Source organism: Manis javanica, chromosome 4, assembly GCF_040802235.1.
Source record: "Manis javanica isolate MJ-LG chromosome 4, MJ_LKY, whole genome shotgun sequence".
Classification (NCBI taxonomy): Eukaryota; Metazoa; Chordata; class Mammalia; order Pholidota; family Manidae; genus Manis; species Manis javanica.
In genome coordinates, this window is record NC_133159.1 from 4319471 (window position 1) to 4339984 (window position 20514).

The 20514-nt window shown below is 56.6% G+C and overlaps 1 protein-coding gene across 5 annotated transcripts in view; it reads left to right on the top strand.

Annotated features, from left to right (window-relative positions):
• Window positions 1–20514, top strand: part of KCNAB2 (potassium voltage-gated channel subfamily A regulatory beta subunit 2) — an 84460-nt gene that overhangs the window by 24542 nt on the left and 39404 nt on the right. For 2 of the 5 annotated variants that reach the window (XM_017653819.3, XM_017653820.3), the window contains exons 2-3: window positions 8937–9064; window positions 10082–10123. The exons of 1 other annotated variant lie outside the window; for it this stretch is intronic. In XM_017653819.3, coding sequence (XP_017509308.1) covers window positions 8988–9064; window positions 10082–10123 — 119 coding nt within the window. In that variant the 5' untranslated portion in view covers window positions 8937–8987. Of the gene's footprint in view, window positions 1–8936; window positions 9065–10081; window positions 10124–18322; window positions 18556–20514 lie in introns of those variants that run through there. 2 more of the 5 variants (XM_017653821.3, XM_037000174.2) reach the window with 2 other exon arrangements.

Consider the following 20514-nt stretch of genomic DNA (forward strand, 5'->3'; position numbering starts at 1 on the left):
TAAAAGGCGGTGGTTTTGTGCCCTCTAATAGTCATAGTAGGACCTGAGGGCTTCGGCAGGAAGGACTTCCAGGGCTCGAGAAACAGCATGCAAAGTACTGTCAGTTCAGGAAGCCTGAGCTGGAGGCCCAGTCCCAAGCCTTGGCCTCCGGGAGGACCACCTGGATGTCCGTCACCCCCAGGCAGCAGGCGCCTCTCCTCCCTGCCTCCCCTAGTCAGCATTCGCTGCACACCCACCCTGTGGCTGGCCCTTGGGGCACTGGGGTACTGCAGTGAACCAAAGATACGATGAAGCTCCCTGCCCTGGCGGAGCCAGCGTCCTGGCGTTCAGAAGAGATGGGGATGCAGTAAACGTGGAGAAGAGTCCAGCATGGTGTCATGGTAGTCACCTCCAAGATGGGTTCCGCAGCCCTGTCTCCTGGTCCTCATGCCCAGCCTCACATCAGGGTTGGTCTTTGCAACAAAAAGAACAAAATTTCCCAGCCTCAGTCATAAAAGCCATTGCAGCTTTTCTCTCTTGATCCCTTGCTCTGGGCGAGGTGAGCTGCCTTGGCGCAGGAAATCCAGTGGGAGTACCCTGCCTCCAGCCACGTGCGTGACGCATCTAAGCAGAGAGCCCTTGGCCTCAGTCCAGCCTTCAGATGAGACAGCAGCTCCCTCCAGCATCCCGAGCCAGAACCGCCCAGCCAAGTTGGTCCGCAGTTCCTGCCCCTCCAAACCACAGGAGAAATGTTGTTTTATGCTGCTAACCCTTGTCACATGGCAATAGGTAACTCATGCACTGTTGTGATTCTTAAAGACCTCAGGTGTGTAGGGAACCTTCTGGAAACTGCACTGCCAGGATGGTCCAGAATTGGGATGCAGCTGCAGAGGGTCTAGGAAGCCAGATCCCATGACACTGAGTCACATCTGCAGGAAAAGATGAGCAGACTTCTGGGAATGAAGGACAGAGGGAACAAGGGGGAAACAGATCATGCAGCAAGTCTGAGGACCCTAAAAAGTGATTTTCTGGAGGTGACACCCCTGCCTCGGAGTAGCCACCTCGGGGATGTATCTGCTCAAGAGCGGCTTCATTTGCCTTCTGCACCCGGTGCAAACATTCTGGAAGGAGCTGTGACCGGTGGCCTCCCAAGAGGCACTCCAGGCCCCCAGTGGCCCTCACTGTGCACCCACCCATTAGCACTTAAGATGCTCCTGTTTTTTCATTTCTCAGATGAGGAAACTGACAGCCGGGGGGGATTGAGAGAGTTGCCCAAGGCCATACGCCAATGACATCAGAGCTAGAACTCAGGCCAGGAGCCGGCTCTGAACAGCAGCCTCGCCTTCCTCCCTGACACCTGGAATGGTCTCCTTGGGGCACCCAAAGAGGGTGGAATTGTGTCATCACCCCTGCCCAGGAAGATGGAAGCGTTGCTGACATGCTCTGGCAAGATTTCGAGTTAGGAGCAGTTACCCTCCCCAGTGGCCAATGTGCTAACTTTGCATGAAGAAATCCCGTTAAACGAAGGTTCTCACCACCCAGGTTCTGTGCTCCCGAGTCTACAGCAGGGAGACACACGTGGCCTTCTTGTCTAGTAACTGGAAATAGCTCCCACCCTCACCACAGTTGCGATTTAATGCAATGAGGGTGACCCTGAAGATGAAAGCCAGCACGGAGCGCTCCCAGGAGCGCTGAAGTCGAAGTGCGGTCACCTGCTGTGGAAGAGCCCTGGTGCAGGCCACAGTAAGCCTCCGTGTATCGCGCATTCCTGCATGCGCTGGCTCCACGCCCCAGGGAGCCTGGCAGTGCCCAGTCTAGGCCGGGTGGTTCCTGCCCCTGAAGCCCGACCCCCTTGGACCAGTGGGTGGTCTGGGGCACATTCATCCATGGCACTGGCAGACGCTCCAGAGAAAGTTCCTATGGCTGAGGCTGTAGCCTACTCATGGACATTCTGTTCACACCCCACTGGCCAAGGCATGTGCATGTGCGTGTGTGTGTATGTGTGTGTGTGTGAGGGGGAGGTAGCAAAGTCACACAGCAAAGGACACGGACACCAGGAGAAGTGAGGGAGTCGGGGCTGATGACTCCATCTCCTATAACTCCTTTTGTGCCAGTCAGATGCTAGCTCAGTCAACAAGAGCATCTGGGTACCCAAACTGTCCCTGCCCAGGCCCAGTCTGAAAATGTCTCCTGTTATTTGTGGGTCCATCCTGGATTCACAGGCTTGGGTCTGACCTTCCTTCATGGTTTATTGTTTTAAGCTGTGTTTTCACTTTATTGTGTCTCCCAGATGCACTGAGTTCTTGCAAGTAGCTCTGGTGAAGCCGGAGAGACTACAGACTTCATCTTTAATGCCCAGGCTGAAGGGATGGTCCCCGGGGATGGGAAGAGGGAGGGAAAGAGCACCCCTCTCACCTCCAACTCAGAATCCCCCAGGGACATTTGCTTCCAGAATAATATGGTCATTCATCCTTAGCTCCAACAGGGAGATTGAGGGTCATGCAGGCCAGGCTCTCATTTTGCAAATGAGGAAACAGCCTGAGAGAGGGCTTGCTCGTCTCGTCGAGGGTGCCTCCTCTTGGTCTACTGTGAGCCAGGATTTTTTTACACAGTTCCTCTGGTTTAATCTGGGGCTTTCCCTCTGTGTGCACGTAAACATGCCTGTCCATGTTTACAATCATGTCATGGGCCCACTTTTCCAGAGGACTGCCAACTGCATGTCTCAGAGCCAGTCCCAGGCCCAAGAGTTACACAGAGGGGCCCACGGACCCTCACCCCACCACTGCATCCTCAGCAAGGCCTTGCAGGGCTGCTGGGCTGCTCTTCTGTCCACAGGCTGAGACTGCCAAGAATCTGTTTTCTATCTGTTTCGATTGGGCCTCCTACCCCTTGCCCTCTCCGCACAGAGAGCCCTAACTGGAAACATGTTGGCCTTTCTGGAAAACCTGAAGTTGAGAAAACACCCACAAGGAGAGGTTGCAGGGAACCTGGCTGTTCACACAGCCTCAGCGCACCCTTCCCGAAATCACTGGTTAATTATGAAGCAGGAAACACATCGTGCCAAGGCAGAAGGCACCCTAACCAGGTGCCTGGGCCTGGCATCACCCACGGTGGACTGGCATGTGTGTCTTCTGGATGGACATGCGCCCTGACGAAGCGGCTCAGCCAAGTCTAATGATGACGCAAACCCAAACAGTGGGACCGTCTGCAGGACAAATGGCCTGAGCTTCTCAAAAACTGTCGTGAAAAACAAAAAAAATGGTCAGGGTTACAAGGGTGCTCAGTCAGGAGAGACAGGGACAAGCCAATGCCAGTGTGAACCATAAGTGGATGCCGGGTGGTTTTTAAAGCTATAAAATGTGTTTTTGGAATAACTGGGAAAATTTGAACGTAGTCTTGTGTATCGGTTGGTATATGACCATGGGGTGGTATGTGGGATGAAGTTGCCCTCCCGGGATGTGTGCTGAAGTATTTAGGCTTGAAGCCCAGGAGCTTACTCTCAAATGGTTCAGAAAATAGTGCATGTGAGTGGGTGTGTGTCAGTGAGCAGAGGAGGGAGGGGGAGGGGGAGAGGGTCGGGAGAGGGCGGGGCGGGTATGCAAAGAAGGCAGACAGTAGTTGGTGAGTAGGGTGATGTGTACAGGGGTGTTCATTGCTGTTCTGAATTTTTACAATGTTTCTAATGTTTGAAGTTTTAGAAATTGTGGGCACACCCTGTGAAGGGGGAGCAGGGCGCACCCAGCCCGCAACCCCCACCCACTTCCCGGACTCTGAGCGTCTCCGGGGCTTGCTTCTGTTTGCGCCCACGAGGAGGTTTTGGCGGCCTCTGTGAGCGTCCGGCGCTCCACGCATAAATCGGGTGGCTTGCTCCGGGTCACACACAGATCAAGCGCACGTGCAGGAGTGCAGGGCCCCGGGCTGCAGACCCACAGCACGAACCGAGTCAACTTTCCTCCTGCGCCCGGTGTGATCTCCAGGTGTGAACTCGAGGTGTGACCTCTGGTAGCTGCCCAAGCCTTCCTCCCAGTCTTTCTGCAGCCCCAAGGCTGTCCGCCTCCTTCCGCAGGGCCTTTAACTGGCACCATCCCGCTGGGACGTCGGCTGCTCGGGGATTGGCCGCTGGGCGGGTGCAGTCGCTCCTGATTGGGCGGTGGCAGCTGCAGCGCGAGGAGGCGGTCAGCGGGCATGTGAGAAACCTCGCCAGCACCTGCTCCCCTGAGGTAGCCAAGGTGCCAGACCCCCCAGAGGAATGAGCCCTGCGGTTCCTTGGAAGGTGGGCAGCAGGGCATGGCCAGTGGCCAGCTGTAGCTGTGGGCAGAGGAGCTGGCTGCTATCTGGGAGGGAGCCTGACCTTCCTGAGCCCATGCAAGGTAGGGGGAGGGGCAGGACAGGTAGCTTCCCCCAGGGACGCCTGCCTCAGTGGGGCCGGTTTCCCTGGCCTGGAGCTGCCCTGAGCACCACCCCGGAAAAGACGGCCCACCCACGAGCAGGCAGCGTCCCCAGCCTTCCTGTCACCTGGGTGTTCTACATGCAGTGACACAGAGCCGCTTCCCTGGATGGGCCTTCAGCAGGCTGAGTCACAGGGTTGTTCATTCATTCATTCATTTATTCAACAAATATCTGAGTGTTTCCTACATGCAGACACAGCAGACAAGCCCCTGGAGCTGGCATCCTGGGGGAGGTGTCAGATCATAGAGACAGTAAGTGAAGCATAAGATATGTTAGGTAGCAACTGCTTGGGAGAAAAATGACACAAGGAAGGGACCAGGGGAGGTGCCGAGGTGGGGTTTGCAGTTTAAGATATGAGGTATACAAAGGTCACCTTTGTATAAAGAGGCAAAGGTCAGAGTCGGGGCCCTCAGGAGGATCTCGGGGGTCCAAGAACATCAGGTGGAAGGAAGAGCAGGTGCAGAAGCCCTCAGGAGGGTGTGCTGGGTTCATGGCTGGGGCACAGTCAGCAAGGGGACAATGGGGAATGAGGTCCAACAGGTCACAGGGCAGGTGGGCCCCCAGTGTATCAGAGTTCAGAGCCAGAGGACTAGCAGAATCGGAGGAACTTGTGTGAATGGAAAAGAGAGATTCAAGGCCTAAGCCTGGCAGCCACCACAGCTGGAGATCAGACTGATGGGCAGGAGGCGGCCAGGGAGACTGAGGAGGGGCAGCCGGAGAGGCAGGAGATGGCCTGGAGAGCGCGGGGTCACAAGGAAGGTGGGGGCAGCCCATACGATGGGCGCCCTTGGACTTAGCAACAGGGAGACAAGAGCAGCTTCCCCAGAACAGTGAGGGCAGAATGGCGGAGAATTGCAGACAAGAAAGGACAGCTTTGTTGAGTTTTGCTATGAATGGAAGGAGAGAAATAGGGCAACAGCAGAGAATGAAGTAAGTCCAAGAAACTGCTTTTGGTTTTTTAAGACAGGAGAAACAACAATGAGCTGTACGCAGATGGCAGTGCCCCATAAAGGGCGGGGAATTGGTGTGCCACTTCTGGGCTGTCGCTGCAGGATGCCCTTGGTGGGTGGGGTGTGTGCTCAGGGACCCACGTGGGTGTGGCCGGGGCATCAGGGTAGCAGCAGAGTTCTGTGTGCTGATGTTGGTGGGTGGGTCCGGGGAAGCTGGCTTCTGGTTGCTTCTATTTTGTTTAGAACAGAGGAAACAGCAAAGTCAAGAACTGGGAGTGACTTGGGAGAGGAGGCATTGGGCGATTCAGGAGAGAGGAGCTAGGCAGTCATCATCTTGGAGGTGAGGGACAGGCTGGCCTAGAACAGGGGTCAGCAGACTTGCTCTGTAAGGGGCCAGGTAGTGAGTATTGCAAGCCAATCTCTACTGTAGCTACTCCACCCCACCAGCACAGCACAAATGCAGCCACAGACTATTGGTAAACAAGTGGGTGTGGAGGTGTTCCAATAAAACCTAATTTACAGAAACAGGGAGCCAGATATGGCCCACTAGCTGGAGTTTGCCAACTCCTGGCCCAGGACCTAGGCCCTAGGCCAGTGGCTCTCACAGTGTGGTCCCTGGACAAGCAAAATGGTGCCACCTAGGGACTCACTAGAAATGCAGATTCTTGGGCCCACCCCGCATCTATAGAATCGGAGACTCAGCCCCCACACCGTCTCATATTCAGACTGAGTCTGTGATTCTGGACTCCTGGAAGCTAATCACCCCTGAGTGCGCAAGTTAGGAGCTGAGGTGCCACCACTCAGCAGCTGGGCCCTGGGAAAGCCAGAGAGGAAGGACTAATGTGTGGGTGGGCTGCACCCCCAGTTAAGGGCATATGCATCCCAGCCTGCTCCTGCCTGCCTGGTCCCCATCCCCTTGGGTATGACTCTGCGAGGACATTCTGTGCCCCCTCACCTCTTCCCAGGTGGCCACTGGACCAGTACAGTTGAATGTGGTGCCCAGAGCTCTGCACAGCCTCACTTCTGTGGCCGTGGTTTCATATCTGTGCCAGGGCTCTGTACAGGCAGCTACCAACACTCGCACACTGTAGGGCCTGGACTGGCATTCTGTGCACCAGTGAGCCTGCCATCCTCTGACTTAAGGTTGATGATGTCAGTGAGATGATTAGCTTTCATGCCTTGGATCATCTGGGAGAGCAGCCTCTGAGAGCAGCTAACGGTACAAAGGAGAGGCCGCCCTTGAGGGCCGTCCCCCAAGGCCGCAGGAATTCAGTTTCCCCAGAGCCGTGTAACTGACCTCCTGCAGAAGAGCTGCTGCACAGACCAGATGCATTCACCTCTGGGCATATGGTAGCCCAAAAGTGCAGTGTCCAGCAGCCACATGGGGCTCTGAGTTTCTCGCATAGATCCAGACGGCTGTAATTTGGGCTGATACACCTGGTGACAGTGACCCTGATGGACACCCAGAGTAAAGGAGGTGAGCAGGAGCCCTGAGTGTCGGTGTGGAGCCATCCCACCAGGCAGGATGGACAGGGCCGAGCAGCCAAGGTCTGGAAAGAAGTGTCCAGGGGCCCTGGGAGAGGCTTGTGAGGATTACATCACCCCGATTCCTGAGGAATCATGTGATGAGCCGGAAGACCCTGGATTCGCTGTCCACAAATCTGCTGCTGCATCTCTTATATGGATTTATGTGCATTTGTAGTTCATTTCATCACTCCATTCCTAATGAGGTTCCTTAGGAAGAAAACTCCAGGGGCCTGCACTGGCCCCCCATCATTTCCAGGAGGCTGCCAAGGTAGTGACTCCTTGAATTTTCTCTCCCCATTTTTCCACCGTGTTTACACACATGCTCACACCCTCAGACACCCTCAGTTATAGGCGGGAAACGATGTGTATTATGTGGTGCCTGGTGTGAGGACTGGGGAGTGTCCAGAGGAAGCCCGCTTCCCAGTGAGGAGGACAGGAAGAGTGAGGTGAACAAAGCCCTCCAAGGCCAACCCTCGGCTGAGGAACATGCTTAATACAGTTTCAGGACCCCGGTGCGGGTGGCTGGGCTGTTGTGAGCCTAGACCATCCCTTTGCCCATTGGCACAGGGCAAAGCAGTTTGGGATCACAGGATGGTCACCCTTTCAGGAGCCAAGTGCCAGGCCCATTCTGAGCCAGGGGATATAGCAGTGAGCAACACCAGCAGCTCCTGGTGGAGGTCCTCCAGAGGAAATGAGGACATCACACCTGGGGACAACCCTGGTGTCCCCTTCATAGCCTCTCTGCACAGGAATCCCTGGGCATGACAGTCAGGGGCAGAGTCCCTAAGAGGCCTGACAATAAGAAGGTCTGTAGCAAGGGTGTTTCAGGCAGAAGGAGCTATACATACAAAGGTCCTGTGGAGGGCGTGTACTTGGCCTGTTTGAAAAGGACAGGGTGGCTGGTTCTGTCATTTAAGGGCTGAGCAAGAGGGCCTGGGACCATGGCCATGGGAAGAGGGGAGAAAGTGACATGACCTAATCTCCTTTTGAAATACTTTCCCTGTCTGCTGGTGGAGCATGAACAGGGCTGGGGGGTGAGAGTGGGGCAGTTGGGAATCTGATCCCGTGGCTCCGGTCAAGGGCGACAGTGGCAGAAGGGATGCACATGGCTATGGTATTCATTATCTGTTGCTCTATAAAATGTTACTGCAAACTTAGAGGCTTAGAACAGTTTTTATTATCTCAGTTTCTGTGGGTCAGGCATTCAGGCACAGCTTGCCTGGATTCTCTGTTTCTGAGCCTGCAATCAAGGTGTTTGGCCAGGGCTGGGGTCTCACTTGGAGGCTCAACTGGGGAAGGTTACTCTTCCAAGCGCACATAGGTTTGAAGGAGTCACGTCTTCTTGCGCTGTTGGACTAAGGGCCTCTTTTCCTTGCCACACAGGCCTCTGCGCCACAGCAGCTTGCTTCTTCAGAGCCAGCAAGGGAGAGGGTCTGCTAGCGAGACAGAAGGCATGGCCTATGTCACCTAATCACAGAGGTGACATCCCATCACCTGTGTTCGTTTTGTTGTTAGGTCCCATGCACTCTCGAGGGGCAGGGATCACAAAGGGTGTGTGATAACATCAGGAGCTTGGGGTCATGGGGACAGCTGGCATGCCGCCTTCCTGCAAGCTAAGCTGTGGCACCAGCTGCTGCAGTGGACTGGAGTTAAGGGGTGGGGACAACGAAGCCCCCGGGATGACCCGGGAGGTGGTGCCACTTCCTGGAATGGGCAGACAGCCCACAGACTCCCTCTGAGACCACTGATTCTGCATAGTTTGGGCAGCAGAAAAGTGGGTCCAGAGCCTCCAAAAAGCAGGGAGAGGCGGAAGGACGCCCAGGAAGCACAGGGCTGGAGAGTGAGAGACAGAGTAGAAACCCTGCACTGCGTCCCTGGGCCCGACCCTCAGCCCCGTCCCAGCCCCACGGGCCTGCCTGCCTGTGGGGGACACACACGCATCCCCACTGACTCGCTCTCCCAGCCACAGAGCGGGGACCACAAAGGGCGTGTGATGACATCTAACCCCTTGCCGCGCCTCTGCTTCTCCAGAATCTCCCCTCGTGAGGAAGAGGGCAGGTCGGGACGCGGGACGCCAGCTCCATGTATCCGGAATCGACCACGGGCTCCCCAGCTCGGCTTTCCCTGCGGCAGACGGGCTCCCCCGGCATGATCTACAGGTGACTACCCACCCCCACCCAGGCCCCCAGGGTCAGTCATGCCTCCAAGGAGGGGTCCCTGAGGCCAGGCTCCTCCCGTGGGCCCAGAGGGAAGGACCCAGGGAGGCCCCCAGGTCTCTGGGCTGCTCACAGGAAAGCGTTTCCTCCATAGAAGGGAGCTGAAGCTTTACCAAGTGGGAAGGAAACGCCCCATATTGTCCAAGTGGGATGAAGCCAGGATTAGACTCCATGGAGGTACGCCCCTGGAGTAACAGGCCGAGAGTGAGGGGGGCCTTCCCAGCTTCCATGTTTCCGTCCTACACGGCACAGCTGGCACGGCTCGCATAGCCCCAGTGGTCCCCCCAGCTTCCCCAGTGTCCCAGGCGAGGCCACTTGCAAATCCAGCTCTAGGTCTTTCTGTTTGGAAAATAGCCCGGGTTGAACCACAGGGAGGGCATGCATGCAGAAAGCGTGGGGTGAGAGCTACGGCTCCGTGGGCAGAGCACAGAACCCAGATGGCAGTCACTGGGATCCCGGGGGCTGACAGAGCTGGACTGATTGGATCTTTCTAGATAAGAGTTAGGGCCTGAGCCAGAGCAGGTGCCTGAAACCCGCAAGGCAAGGCATGTCCCTCCATCTTCAAGGTCCCCAAAAGGCCCCATGGTCACATGCAGACTTGCCAACGTGTGGGGTGACGGGCACTTCTCGGTTTGAGGGTTTTCGACCATTGTTCTAAAGCATGTTTCATTAAGACCCAAACAGACTGTCCCCCAGAGGCTTACCTCTTGTCTCCATGTCTCTGCTCCGTGTGGGAATGAGGCAGGCACGGAAGGACCCCCAGCATCCGAAGAAAGCGGCCTCTGCCTCGTGTGCCACTAGGTGGCGCAGCCGCCGAGCGCTTGGTTCTCGGCCTGGTGCAGCGGGGTGGGGCGGCCGGCCGAGGTGTCGCTGGAGCCGGGCTGGAACTTCCCTGTGGGTAACGCCAACTGTGGACTCTTCTCTCTCTTCCTTTTCTCTCTCCTCCTTCGCTGTCCGCAGCACTCGCTATGGGAGTCCCAAAAGACAGCTCCAGTTTTACAGGTAACAAGCGCTCCGTTTTCCCTAAAACCCGCAGGCTGGAGGCAGGGGGAGCGGGCGGGAGGGCAGTGCCCACCCGGGATGGCTGGTGACTTCTGGGACGTCATGATACGATCCCCAGGAAGCTCCAGGCTGGCTCCCTCTTGGCGCCCACCCGCAAGGCATTATGGAATGAAAAACGTGAACTCAGGGTCATTGTGCGTGCTAACTTTCCGGAATTTGCTTTGATTTGAGCCAACAAGCTTCTGACACCTGCCCAGCTCTCACCAGATCTACGTAAAGCCTCACTCCTGGGGCAGCTTCCAAGGGGCTCTCCTGTTGCAGTGGGTTTGTGCTTCTTAGGTTATCAGAGTAAAACAGACATAGCTCCCATCTCCCGGCTGCCCTCCCCTCTCCCTTGGGTCTGGGCTGATTGGCAGCCTGCGGAGGCCTGGGCTGTCAAAGGCCAGCACCTTCTGGGAGAGTGGGCTTGGAATTCCCACACGGCCCGGGCCAGGCAGACTCACCGACCTCCCTCTAGTGCATTGCCCTGTTGGAGAAACAGCGCACCAGTGTTGCCCAGAGGGCCGTGGCACGAAAAGGGGCTCACGGCCCCACTGAGGCACACTGGTCCGCAAGTCCCCCAGGTGGGTGAGTCCCCTCCTCCCTCTGGGCAGCCTGCTCCTCCCCTGTGAACTGGGGCTGCACCACCCAGACATGCACTTCTTGGAATGCCTCTGACTCTAGGAATTTACTTTGACACTTCCGTCCTGTCGGGAAATGTCAGGGTTATGGAATCCACAGGTCAGCGCCGCCGGGCTTGGGACTGTGTGAGGCCTCACTGCAGCTCTTGGGGGCAGGACCCTGGTGTGTGTGTGCGTCTTGGCATTCAGGCCTGGGAGGTCCTCTGCCCAGAACCAGCTCCCCGGCACCGGGCCAACCCACGGGGGACAGAGCCAGGGGGTTACCACCGACACGCCCTTGTTCTCTCTGGCGCAGGGCTGCTGGGGTCACCACTGGGTGTCCACACGGCTTTGACCTTGCCATGACCGCACCACCTCTGAACGTGACCGTGGGCCTGGGTCCTCTGGCTGATCATGCCCGTGCTTCAGTGCCTCCGTGCGGTCTCAGTCTTCACAGAGAGCCCTAAAGAGATGACCTAGTCTTGGATTCTGCCAAAGCGTTTGCTAGGTCAGACTTTGCCTGAAAGAATTAGGTCTGAACTTGGACTTGTAAATGCTTTTATTGGATGAAATGTTTGTTATATAATATATCAGAATGAGCGTGTGGCCTTCATCCTGGAAGGATTTGACCTTGGAGATCCCGAGAGGGAAGGCATGAGGCCAGACACGCAGGAGGGATGTGCCCGGCACACGCTGGCCAGCTGACAGGGCCTCACCCGGGGTGCCAAGTAGATCGTCAGGTCTAACAGAGCCAAGGTGGAATGGTGTTCCACACCCCCTGCTGGCCCTCAGAACCCCACAGACCCCACCTATCCTCCACCCCTCTGGGACCCTCTGGGTAGGCACCCCATCCCCAGGAGGCTTGCTTGCCCTGAGGACAAGAACTGAGCCCTCTGATCTGAAGACCTCCCTCTTGGCCTCTCAGCTGCATGTTCTGATGCCCACAGGCTCTGGCCATCCTGCCCTTTGGGGCTCCAATGTGCCCTCTTCACATGGATATGGGGGTGTCTCTTGGGCCTGGATGACAACCTCTCTAACATCCTGGGTGCCTCTCCCAGTGGGGCATCCTCGCCACCCAGGCAGACGTGGCTCTCAGATAATCATTTCAGCCCATCAGTGGTGTGGCATCCCCCGCTGACAGGACAAAGGTGGGCAGGGTGTGCACCTGCCCTCGGGCAGCTCACAGACTAGGAAGGGAGGCAAGACCCTGCATCTGTCTGCTGTTACACAGAATATTTCTACCAAACAACCCCAAAACTCAGTGCCATACAGCAAGAAGCATTTGTTTCTTGCTTATATGTCTGTGGGTTGATGAGCATCAGTTCATCCAGGCCAGACTCAGCTGGGTCTGACTCCGAGCTACACTTTGGGTCCTACATCCTCCCATGCTTCGTGCCCAGGGACACTGTCTCCTCATGGCAAAAGTGCCGTAAGACAAGCAGAAACATGTAATGTCTCTGTAGGCCTGCGATCAGAACCAGCACCCCATCACTTCTGCTCATTCTCTTAGCCAAAGCAAGTCTCACGGCCGTGCCCCATGTCAGAGGGCAAGAAAATGTACTCCCAGCCCATGGGAGGAGCCACCGCCACGTGATGCAGACAGCAGCAAAGAGGCAGCAAGAAATGCAGTCCACTCCGGGACCCAAACAACCACCAGTATCCAGAAGGCTAACACGTTGTTTTGAAGTTTGGAGAAGCCCAAAGAGTGCTGGGGTCCCAGGAGGGAGTGGTCACAGCCCCCTGAGAATAGGGAGGCTTCACGGAGAAAGCAGCACGGGGCTTTGAGCTGGACCTGGAGGCCTGGGCGGGATTCATCAGAGACCAACAAGAACCTTCCAGTAGACGCCTGAGCCACGGCTCAGAGAGGCATCCAGAGAACAGGAAGTGGTGGTTACAGGAGTGTGCCCCCAGGGATGGGACGCAGGGACGAGGGGCCGGACTGAGAGGAAGGTGGGGGTGCTGGGCAGGGCCTCAGATGCGAGCGAAGGAGCCGGGACTGCTTTCGGTGGGCACTCGGGAGCCACAGACGGCATGTGAGCTGTGCTGTGGGAAGAAGGAAGCCTGGTGGCAGGCAGCAAGCAGTGGGCAGAGAGCTGGACACAGGGAGGCTAAGCCGTAGATACCATGGGAAGGGGAGTAAGCGGGCAGGGCGTGTGGACAGAATGTCAGGAGCCATTTTCGTGCGCCCGTGACTGATCAGCAGGCACTGAAGGACCACCTCCAGCCAGGGGTGACACGGGACATAGAGGCCAGGGGGCTGGGGGCGCTTGGGCCTTTGAGAACTCCCCAATGCCATCACCGAGGCCTGCCCAGTAATGACCTGCCGCCAGTTACTCCGGTTCTGTGGTCTCTTCTGGGCCCCTGTTTCCTTTGTCGTCCTGGCCTGGGGCAGTGACCCCCCCCCCGCAGTGTGCAGTGGCAGCCACCCTGTTTTAAGGTTGGTCATGGGGTGAACAGCTCAGCCTCCACCCAAAATCGCACATGCACTGGCGCACCTTTTCAGCTGGAAGATAACCTCATGCTGAGACTTTCTGGACCCTCAGGTGACACAAAGTGCCCATGGGGCACAGCCGTCCAGGAGAGGTCTCAGCACAGCCTCAGCCCAGAGTACAGCCTCAAAGCATTTTCAAACGCCGGTCAGGACATGTGCTGTGACGAAGGGTCCCTGCACCCACCCTTGCCTGGAGGGATTGGTCGTATGGTATCCAAGCAACAGACTTTCAGAACCTCCCAGCCATTTCTAGGTACTGGCAGTACAGGATAGACCAACGTGGAGGCACACCCTTGTAGGAGGAGGAGGGGTGTCTGTCCCCGTGGGCTGAGGGTTGGTCTCGTCAGGCCCCAGCCCCTTCACTGTGGTGGTGGTCACATGCTATGGGGCCCCTGGCCCCCCACTGCAGACACAGGAATGTGGTGGGACAGAAGCTGCAAGCCCTGGGTCGTGTCCCCAAATAAGAAAAAGCACAGCCCGCCCCTCACCTGTGTTCCCAGGGCTCGTGTCTCTGGCCCACAGTGTGAGGGGGTGGCCAATGGCAGGACCCCAGCAAACCCCAGCTGCTGGCCCCACAGGCCTGGAGTTCGCCTTGCCAGGCTGCACCACGGAGCTGCATTTCCCGGGCTTTTAGGGGAAGCGGTGCTCGTGAATAATTCAGCCTCTTGCACCGAGATGAAAGCGCCCTAATAGGACTAATGGACTTGCTGCCTCCAGACCCGACCCGTGGGGGACTTCTCTTGTTCACCAATTGCTTCTGACGTTCTGCAGCGACACTCCCTAATGAGAAAGCTGCTGCACCAGATCCTTACAGCCCGGTGGCCCTAATAAGCTAGACTGTGTCCGTTTCAGCGTGCAGACACCGGGAAGGCAGGTGAGTCACCCATCAGCCCCAGGAGTCCAGTGGCAGCCGCTACCTTCCAGGGACACTGCTTGGGGACAAGTGTCCCAGGAACAGAGATCACAGGGACGGTATTGGGGATTGCATTTGCCTGATCTGAAATTAGACTCTCTCTTTGCAGAGCAGAAAACCTCCAAAAAGACAGGCCCTAGTAAGCGGGAGTCAGTAGCTGAGGACCGCTGGGGAAGAGGGTGGGCGTGCGGCTGCTTGGGTGAGCTTGCCCCTGACCTGACCGTCCATCGCCCCATCTGGAGAGACCCAGGCATCCCGCTCGTTCCTCTGTGGGTGACCGTTAAGGTCCAGCATTTTCAAGTTTACTCGAGAATGGGAGCAGGGAGGCCTGGCGGCCGTCTGGAGGGGCCGTCTGGAAACGGGGGCTGCTTGTGGGCCTTGGTGTGCTGACTGCTCTCGAGCAAAAATGTTTTGGTTTTGCTGTGTTGTGATGCCGTGCATTTTAAAGCCTCGCTCCGGAATGATGCCGCTTCCCTGGGATCCCTGCTTTCAGGAACTTTGGCTGGTCTCTGTAATAGCGAGACACATGTCACTGTTTACCCGTGACACTCAGGATTCCTTCCCAACCTCGTGTTTCATGCTTTGGTGGCTTTCAGTAAGCAGCCCCCAGCTCAGGAAGTCCAGGCGGCAGGCTCTTCGGGGAGATGCTGATTCCCACTGACTTACTAGGGTTAACGTGTCTGCCTCGTTTTTCCATGTCACAGTGCTCATTTATGAATTCCCCCGAGCCTCCCGCCACTCCGCGAGAATAGATTTGCAAAAGGCCTCAGCTCTGAAGGACCCGTAGGCGCCTCGTGATTAGCAATGGCTGTTGAGGAAGGGGACTGGTTTCTCGAAATGGCATGGTGGGCAGGCTGGTGAGGAGGAGGAAGAGGCCAGGGTCACCACTGCCCTTCTGAGCTCTGGGAAGCGAGGGGCTGAGGCAGGAGCCCCAGTGTGGGTTTGCCCTCCCTTCTCCTGCAGTGTCTTTCTGGGAGCCCTTCGTCAGGGACCCCACCCTGTTCCTGTTGCCTTCAGAGGAAGCAGGAATAAGCCCTAACGTGGGGAAGTCCGGGGAGCCAGACCCTGTCCCTCCCGCCAGCCAGCACTGCTGACCGGCCCAGTTCCTCTGTACCTCTGTGCCCTTCTTGGGGGGCACTTTGACTCCTTCAAGGACCTTACAAGGAGGAAACTTTCCCAGCTCCTGCCACACTGCGTGTGGCCCACTGACCACAGATCCCCTGGTAGACGTATCCCACCATTCTCACTCCCACCCCAGATCTCCTCTACAGCCCGGCCCAAGCCTGCCTCTGAACCATGGGTACAGGTGGAGCGTGTCTGGCCTCCCTCCATGCTGCAGATGGCCCTGCGCCACCCACACCCACTCCCAAGGCCTCTATAAGAAAATATCACAAGCAGGAGAGACTCCAGCCCCGCAGAGAGGGTGCTGTTTAAGTCCTGGCTGCACGCTGCCCTGACCTATGTCAGTAGGAATGTGTGTTCTGTGCCAGACCAGGGGCCATTATGAATGCCCGCATTCCATCCTATCCAACATCGTCCAGTGATACTTGGTATCACTCACGCCATTCAGGCCCCTCTCACGCAGGCCCTCCCAAGAGGCCCACCCTCCTGCCGGCTCTTGTAACCCCCAACCTGTTTTGTGTCTTTTTGTCCTCACAGTGCATAACTGGTGTCTTATCCCAAACTCCTGGTTGTCCCCGCATGTGGCTTGCTCCCAGCTGGGACACTGGCCCCTGTCCACTTGTCCGGGTGGGTCCCAAGCAGCCCGAGGTCGCCTGCTCAGCAGGCCTGTGTTCCTCCCACTTCACAGCCGGGGAGCCTGAGGCTGGGAGCAGTCCAGGTGCCTGCCTGCCTGGCACTGAGCAGTGACAGGGCTGCCCTGTCCAGAACCTGGGCACTTAGCCACACTGTCATCCCCACCCCTGGACCTTGGCCAGGTTTCCAGAGCCAGCCCAGACCAGTTGCTTTTTGTGGGTAATGTCTTGAAAGCTAATGGCTATTGATCTCGGCCTGGCTGGGAACACACGTGTCAAGGTGGCTCCTGCTTTTCCGTAAGAACCTCACAGCTGCAGCCTGCTCCCCACTCTGCACACAGACACCCCCCCAGGGAAGCCAGGAATGGCCTGCATGTGCCCCACACAGGACTGGCAGCTGCCAGATGCTGCGCCCCTAGGGCACTTGGAGGGAATGGGGCCAGCCAGCAGGCAGGGAGGATGGAGACCACTGCCCCCTGGGGCTCCATGGCTCCATCCCCCAAGATGAACCCCCTCCTGGAGCCCCCAACCCTCTGCTGCCCCCAGAGCAATTCTGGAAGGTGAGGATGTTCACACTAGGGCATGCCTGCCTGCTTTAGTGTCCAGCCCAGACCTTAGTTCAAACCCTGGGGGACACCAGAAGCTCTGAGCCCTGCAGGTCCCGCCCTGTGGATCAGAGCCCGCTGACTGGAAGCCCTGGCCTGAGAACTCCCCTCCCCAGGAGAAGGCACCCCATAGAGAATCCCAGGCCTGAGCACGGGAGCCAGCGCCAAGTGCTGCGGACCCAGCGAGGAAAATGCCTGGCTGCCACTGTGGGCACTGAGCATCCGGCAGGGAGAGCAGACAGCAGACCCTGCCCTCCTGACCTGACTTGACCTCGGGGTCAAGTACAACAAACATGATATGAGAGGACTAGCCTGTCAGGTGGTGACAAGCGTCCTGGAGAAATGGCAGGCAAGGGAGCTTTGAAGTGTCAGCTTCGGGGTGGAAACCTCAGGCACGTCAGGAGCCAGCCTCTCGTGGCTGCAGTGCCAGCGCCACCTCAGGGACAGCCACAGCCCGCGACAGCCCTCCCTGCCCCTCCCGGGATAGTGCCGGTCCCTCCAGCTCCAGGGCCAGGCTCCAGGGAGCCTCTGCAGTGACTCTGCTGACCTGGCGACTCCGCTTCTCACCTTCTGTCCTCGTGATGATGCCAGGGCCGCCACCCGGGCCTCTGGGTCAGGGCAGAGGGCTATGGTCAGGGCACGGAGGGAGTCTCAGGATTGCTGAGCATCCCTGCCCCCTGCCACTGTGTCCTTGCGCCCAGTCCAGGCACGCAGAGCCACAGTGCCACTTGCGTTGATTCACTCACTCGTGTATGAGAATTAACACACACAGGAGTGTCCCCTGCACAAGCTTCTTCCCCTTACCCTTTGTATTTTACCACCATCTCTTAGGACTCATTACCCAGCAGTCAGTCTATGTGGAGATGCCACTCTCCAGAAGGCTACACAAATTTCCATTATATGGATGGACTTCCATTTACATAACAGTTTCCCTATTGATGGACATTTCTATTGTTTTTAGCTCTGAAATGGTGTAACCATCATTTAGGATGACTGTTTAGCAATGGTTCTTCATACTTCAGCTTTGAAATTTCCCTATCCATAAGAGAGCTCTTCTCCTCGCTGTCACCTCGCTCCTAAATGCATCCCACCCAGTCTTTCTATTGCCAAAATACTTGGATTGCGACATATTCAACTGCCACAGAGCATGGAGCCCACAGGACTCTGCTGGTGCAGTGGCGCTTTCTACCAGCAGAGAATGTGTATGTGATAGTTTCCCTTTACAAGGCTTGTGAACCAAAGAGGGGCCTTCATGGAGGGGGACCCCGTGACGTGTGGGGGTGCGGTGCACCCTGGCCTAATCACACTGGAGTTTGCTTTGCGACAGGTGTGCTCAAGCTGCTTCTCAGGGACAACCCTGCGCCTGGTTTTACCATGGGCACACCTCCAGAGGGCGCTGTGGCGCCACGCCTTCAGCTTCAGGGGCTGGGCTCTGCATGCTCTCCCTGCCCGTTTTCATTTGGGGCACCTTTACGTTCTCCCGCCTGGAATGCAGCTTCACCTGTTTTTGTCTCAAGGGCACGAGGGACAGAGTTGGTGACCTAGCCAGAGCTCCCAGACAGTGCAGCTTTGAGGACTGAGAATCTCAAGCCAAGAGGTGTTTACATCTGGGGGCCTGGCCCCATCCCCAAGCACCAAGACTGCTTGGTGGCTGCTCTCATTGGAGGATGTGTCCCTGCTGCCCTGGGACCAGCATCCAGCCTGGACACTGGGGGCAGTAGCCCCTTCTCTAACCCATTGCCACTCGGCGTTTCCCATCTGGACAGCGGTGGCTCCCAGGCCAGGCAGTACCATGTTGTCCATGACGTACAGCGAGAGCCTGAGGAGCGTGAACAGCAGGTGCCACTCTGACTGGGCCCTGCACCCCATCCGCCAGACTGACACGATGGAGCTGCAGCGGCTGCGGGCAGTGCGGGCAGCCGCTCAGGCCAGGAACATGGAGAGCTTCCTCCGCATGCACGGCCTCTCCCTGGACGGCTGCACTGCGCAGCGCACGGGCATGAAGTACCGGTAAGGACCGAGCTAGGCTGGGGAGGGAAATACATGGAGCAAGGCTGGAGGCGGGCCCAGCACGAGGCATGCAGCCCAGGGGACCTGGACGCCGGCTTTATCGTGCGCTGGGGAAATACTTTGTGCTTAAAAGGTCCAACCGTACAGAAATGTATGAAAGAGAATGAAAGTCTGCAGAATCCCGTCCTCCAAAGATGAGCACGGTTAGGAGTTTGGCATATCGTCCACGGGAAGAGAGAGTGCACGTTCTTGACAAAACCCCACAGCAGTGGTAAACTTACCGTTTCACTTGCCAGCTTGCAACATCACTGGGACAAAGGGTTTCACCAAATATGAATTAGTGAAAATACCTCGATTCATCATCTCTAATGACAAATTCATCCTGGCAGCAAAAACCTGGGGTGGGTCCTGGGGGCACAGATGTGCCAGCCCCTCTTCTGTCCTTAAACTGGGCTGCCGCATGGGAAGTAGTTTTCAACAGGTGGCTCTGAATCGTTTGCTGCATCTGAGACTGTGACCGTGATAGCGAAGGCTGTGGATTAAATGTCCCAGTGTTTTCCAGATGACAGGCAGGGAGGGCCACATTTCCTTGGAACCTCAAAAGGGCGTCCTGTTTAGCTCGCTCATCTTGGAAATCAGCAGCCGGGACGGTGGTCCAGCCAGCCCACCTCCTCCCATGGAAGTCTCACTTGGTGGCGCTTGCATTTATAAATTGCATACATGCTGTTTCATTCCTCTGCTCCCAGGGAGAAGCCCTTGCCTCAGCCGGTCGGCCACAGGGGACCCTCACTAGGCCCAGTCTGTATGTGGCGGCCAAAGTTAGTGAATAAAAATACAGGATGCCCAGTTAAATTTGAGTTTCAGATAATCAGTGGTTTTTTTTTTTTTTAGTGTAAGTATGTCCCATACAATATCTGAGATACAGTTATACTGAAATGTCATCTGCTCATCCGAAGGTCAGATTTAACTGGGTCTCCTGTATTTGATCGAGCAACCCTACGTCTTTGGCTTCCATCTGACACAGGCCGCAGGGCTTATCTGGCTGTTCTCTGGAAAGCAGAGCTCAGACCAGCCCTGTTGTTTTCATTTTTTCTCCTATAGACAGTGCAGTCTGGACCTTGGGCTTGTTGTTTGAACATGTGGCTGTCATTTAAAGAAACAAAACGCTTCTGCAGTGAGTCCATTAGATGGCAGAATTCTTCAGGCTTTGTATTCTAAATCCCGCTTAAGGGAAGGACAAAGGTCCATAGTTTTGCCCCAGTGGGGTCCTAATTCTGATGGAAATTTCTCAAAGGGGAGATGAGTGGGGAGAGTCCGCGATACTTTTCATTAATTCAGCAAATGTTTGTTGAGGTGCACTTGACTCCAGGCAATGGGACAGATCAATGGGACAGATGCCTCTTGAACAGGAGGGACAGGTCTCTAGCCTCATGGTCATTACATCAGCAGGGAGGCAGAGAAAAGTAAGCAAACCCCTGAGGGAGGAAGCGAGGCCAGGGGCAGCCAGGACCTGGACCACCTTAAGATGTGGGGAGGAACCTTCCAGGCCAAGGAGACAGGGGCCCATTTGAGAATCAGAAGGCCAGAGAGCAGTAAACATGAGGCAGGCCAGAGCTGTCCGCTCCCCGGAAGACCCCAGCTCCCCCCGTTGTAGATATGATTTGTGATGGAGGATGCACTGCAGTGAATCTTATCCCCTAAAATTTCATGTCCACCCATGCTTCAGAAGGTGACCATGTTTGGAAATAGAGTCAGATGTACTTAGTTAAAAATGAGGCTGTACTGGAGTAGGGTGGCCCTAAATGCAGCGACTGGTGTCCTTCTGAGAAGGCCTTGTGACCGTGGAGGCAGAGAACTGGAGCGATGTGGCCACAAGCCAAGGGCCGCCAAGGACTGCCTGCCTGCAGCCCCCAGAAGCTGAAAGGGGCAGGAAGGAGCCTGGCCCTGCCCACACGTGTG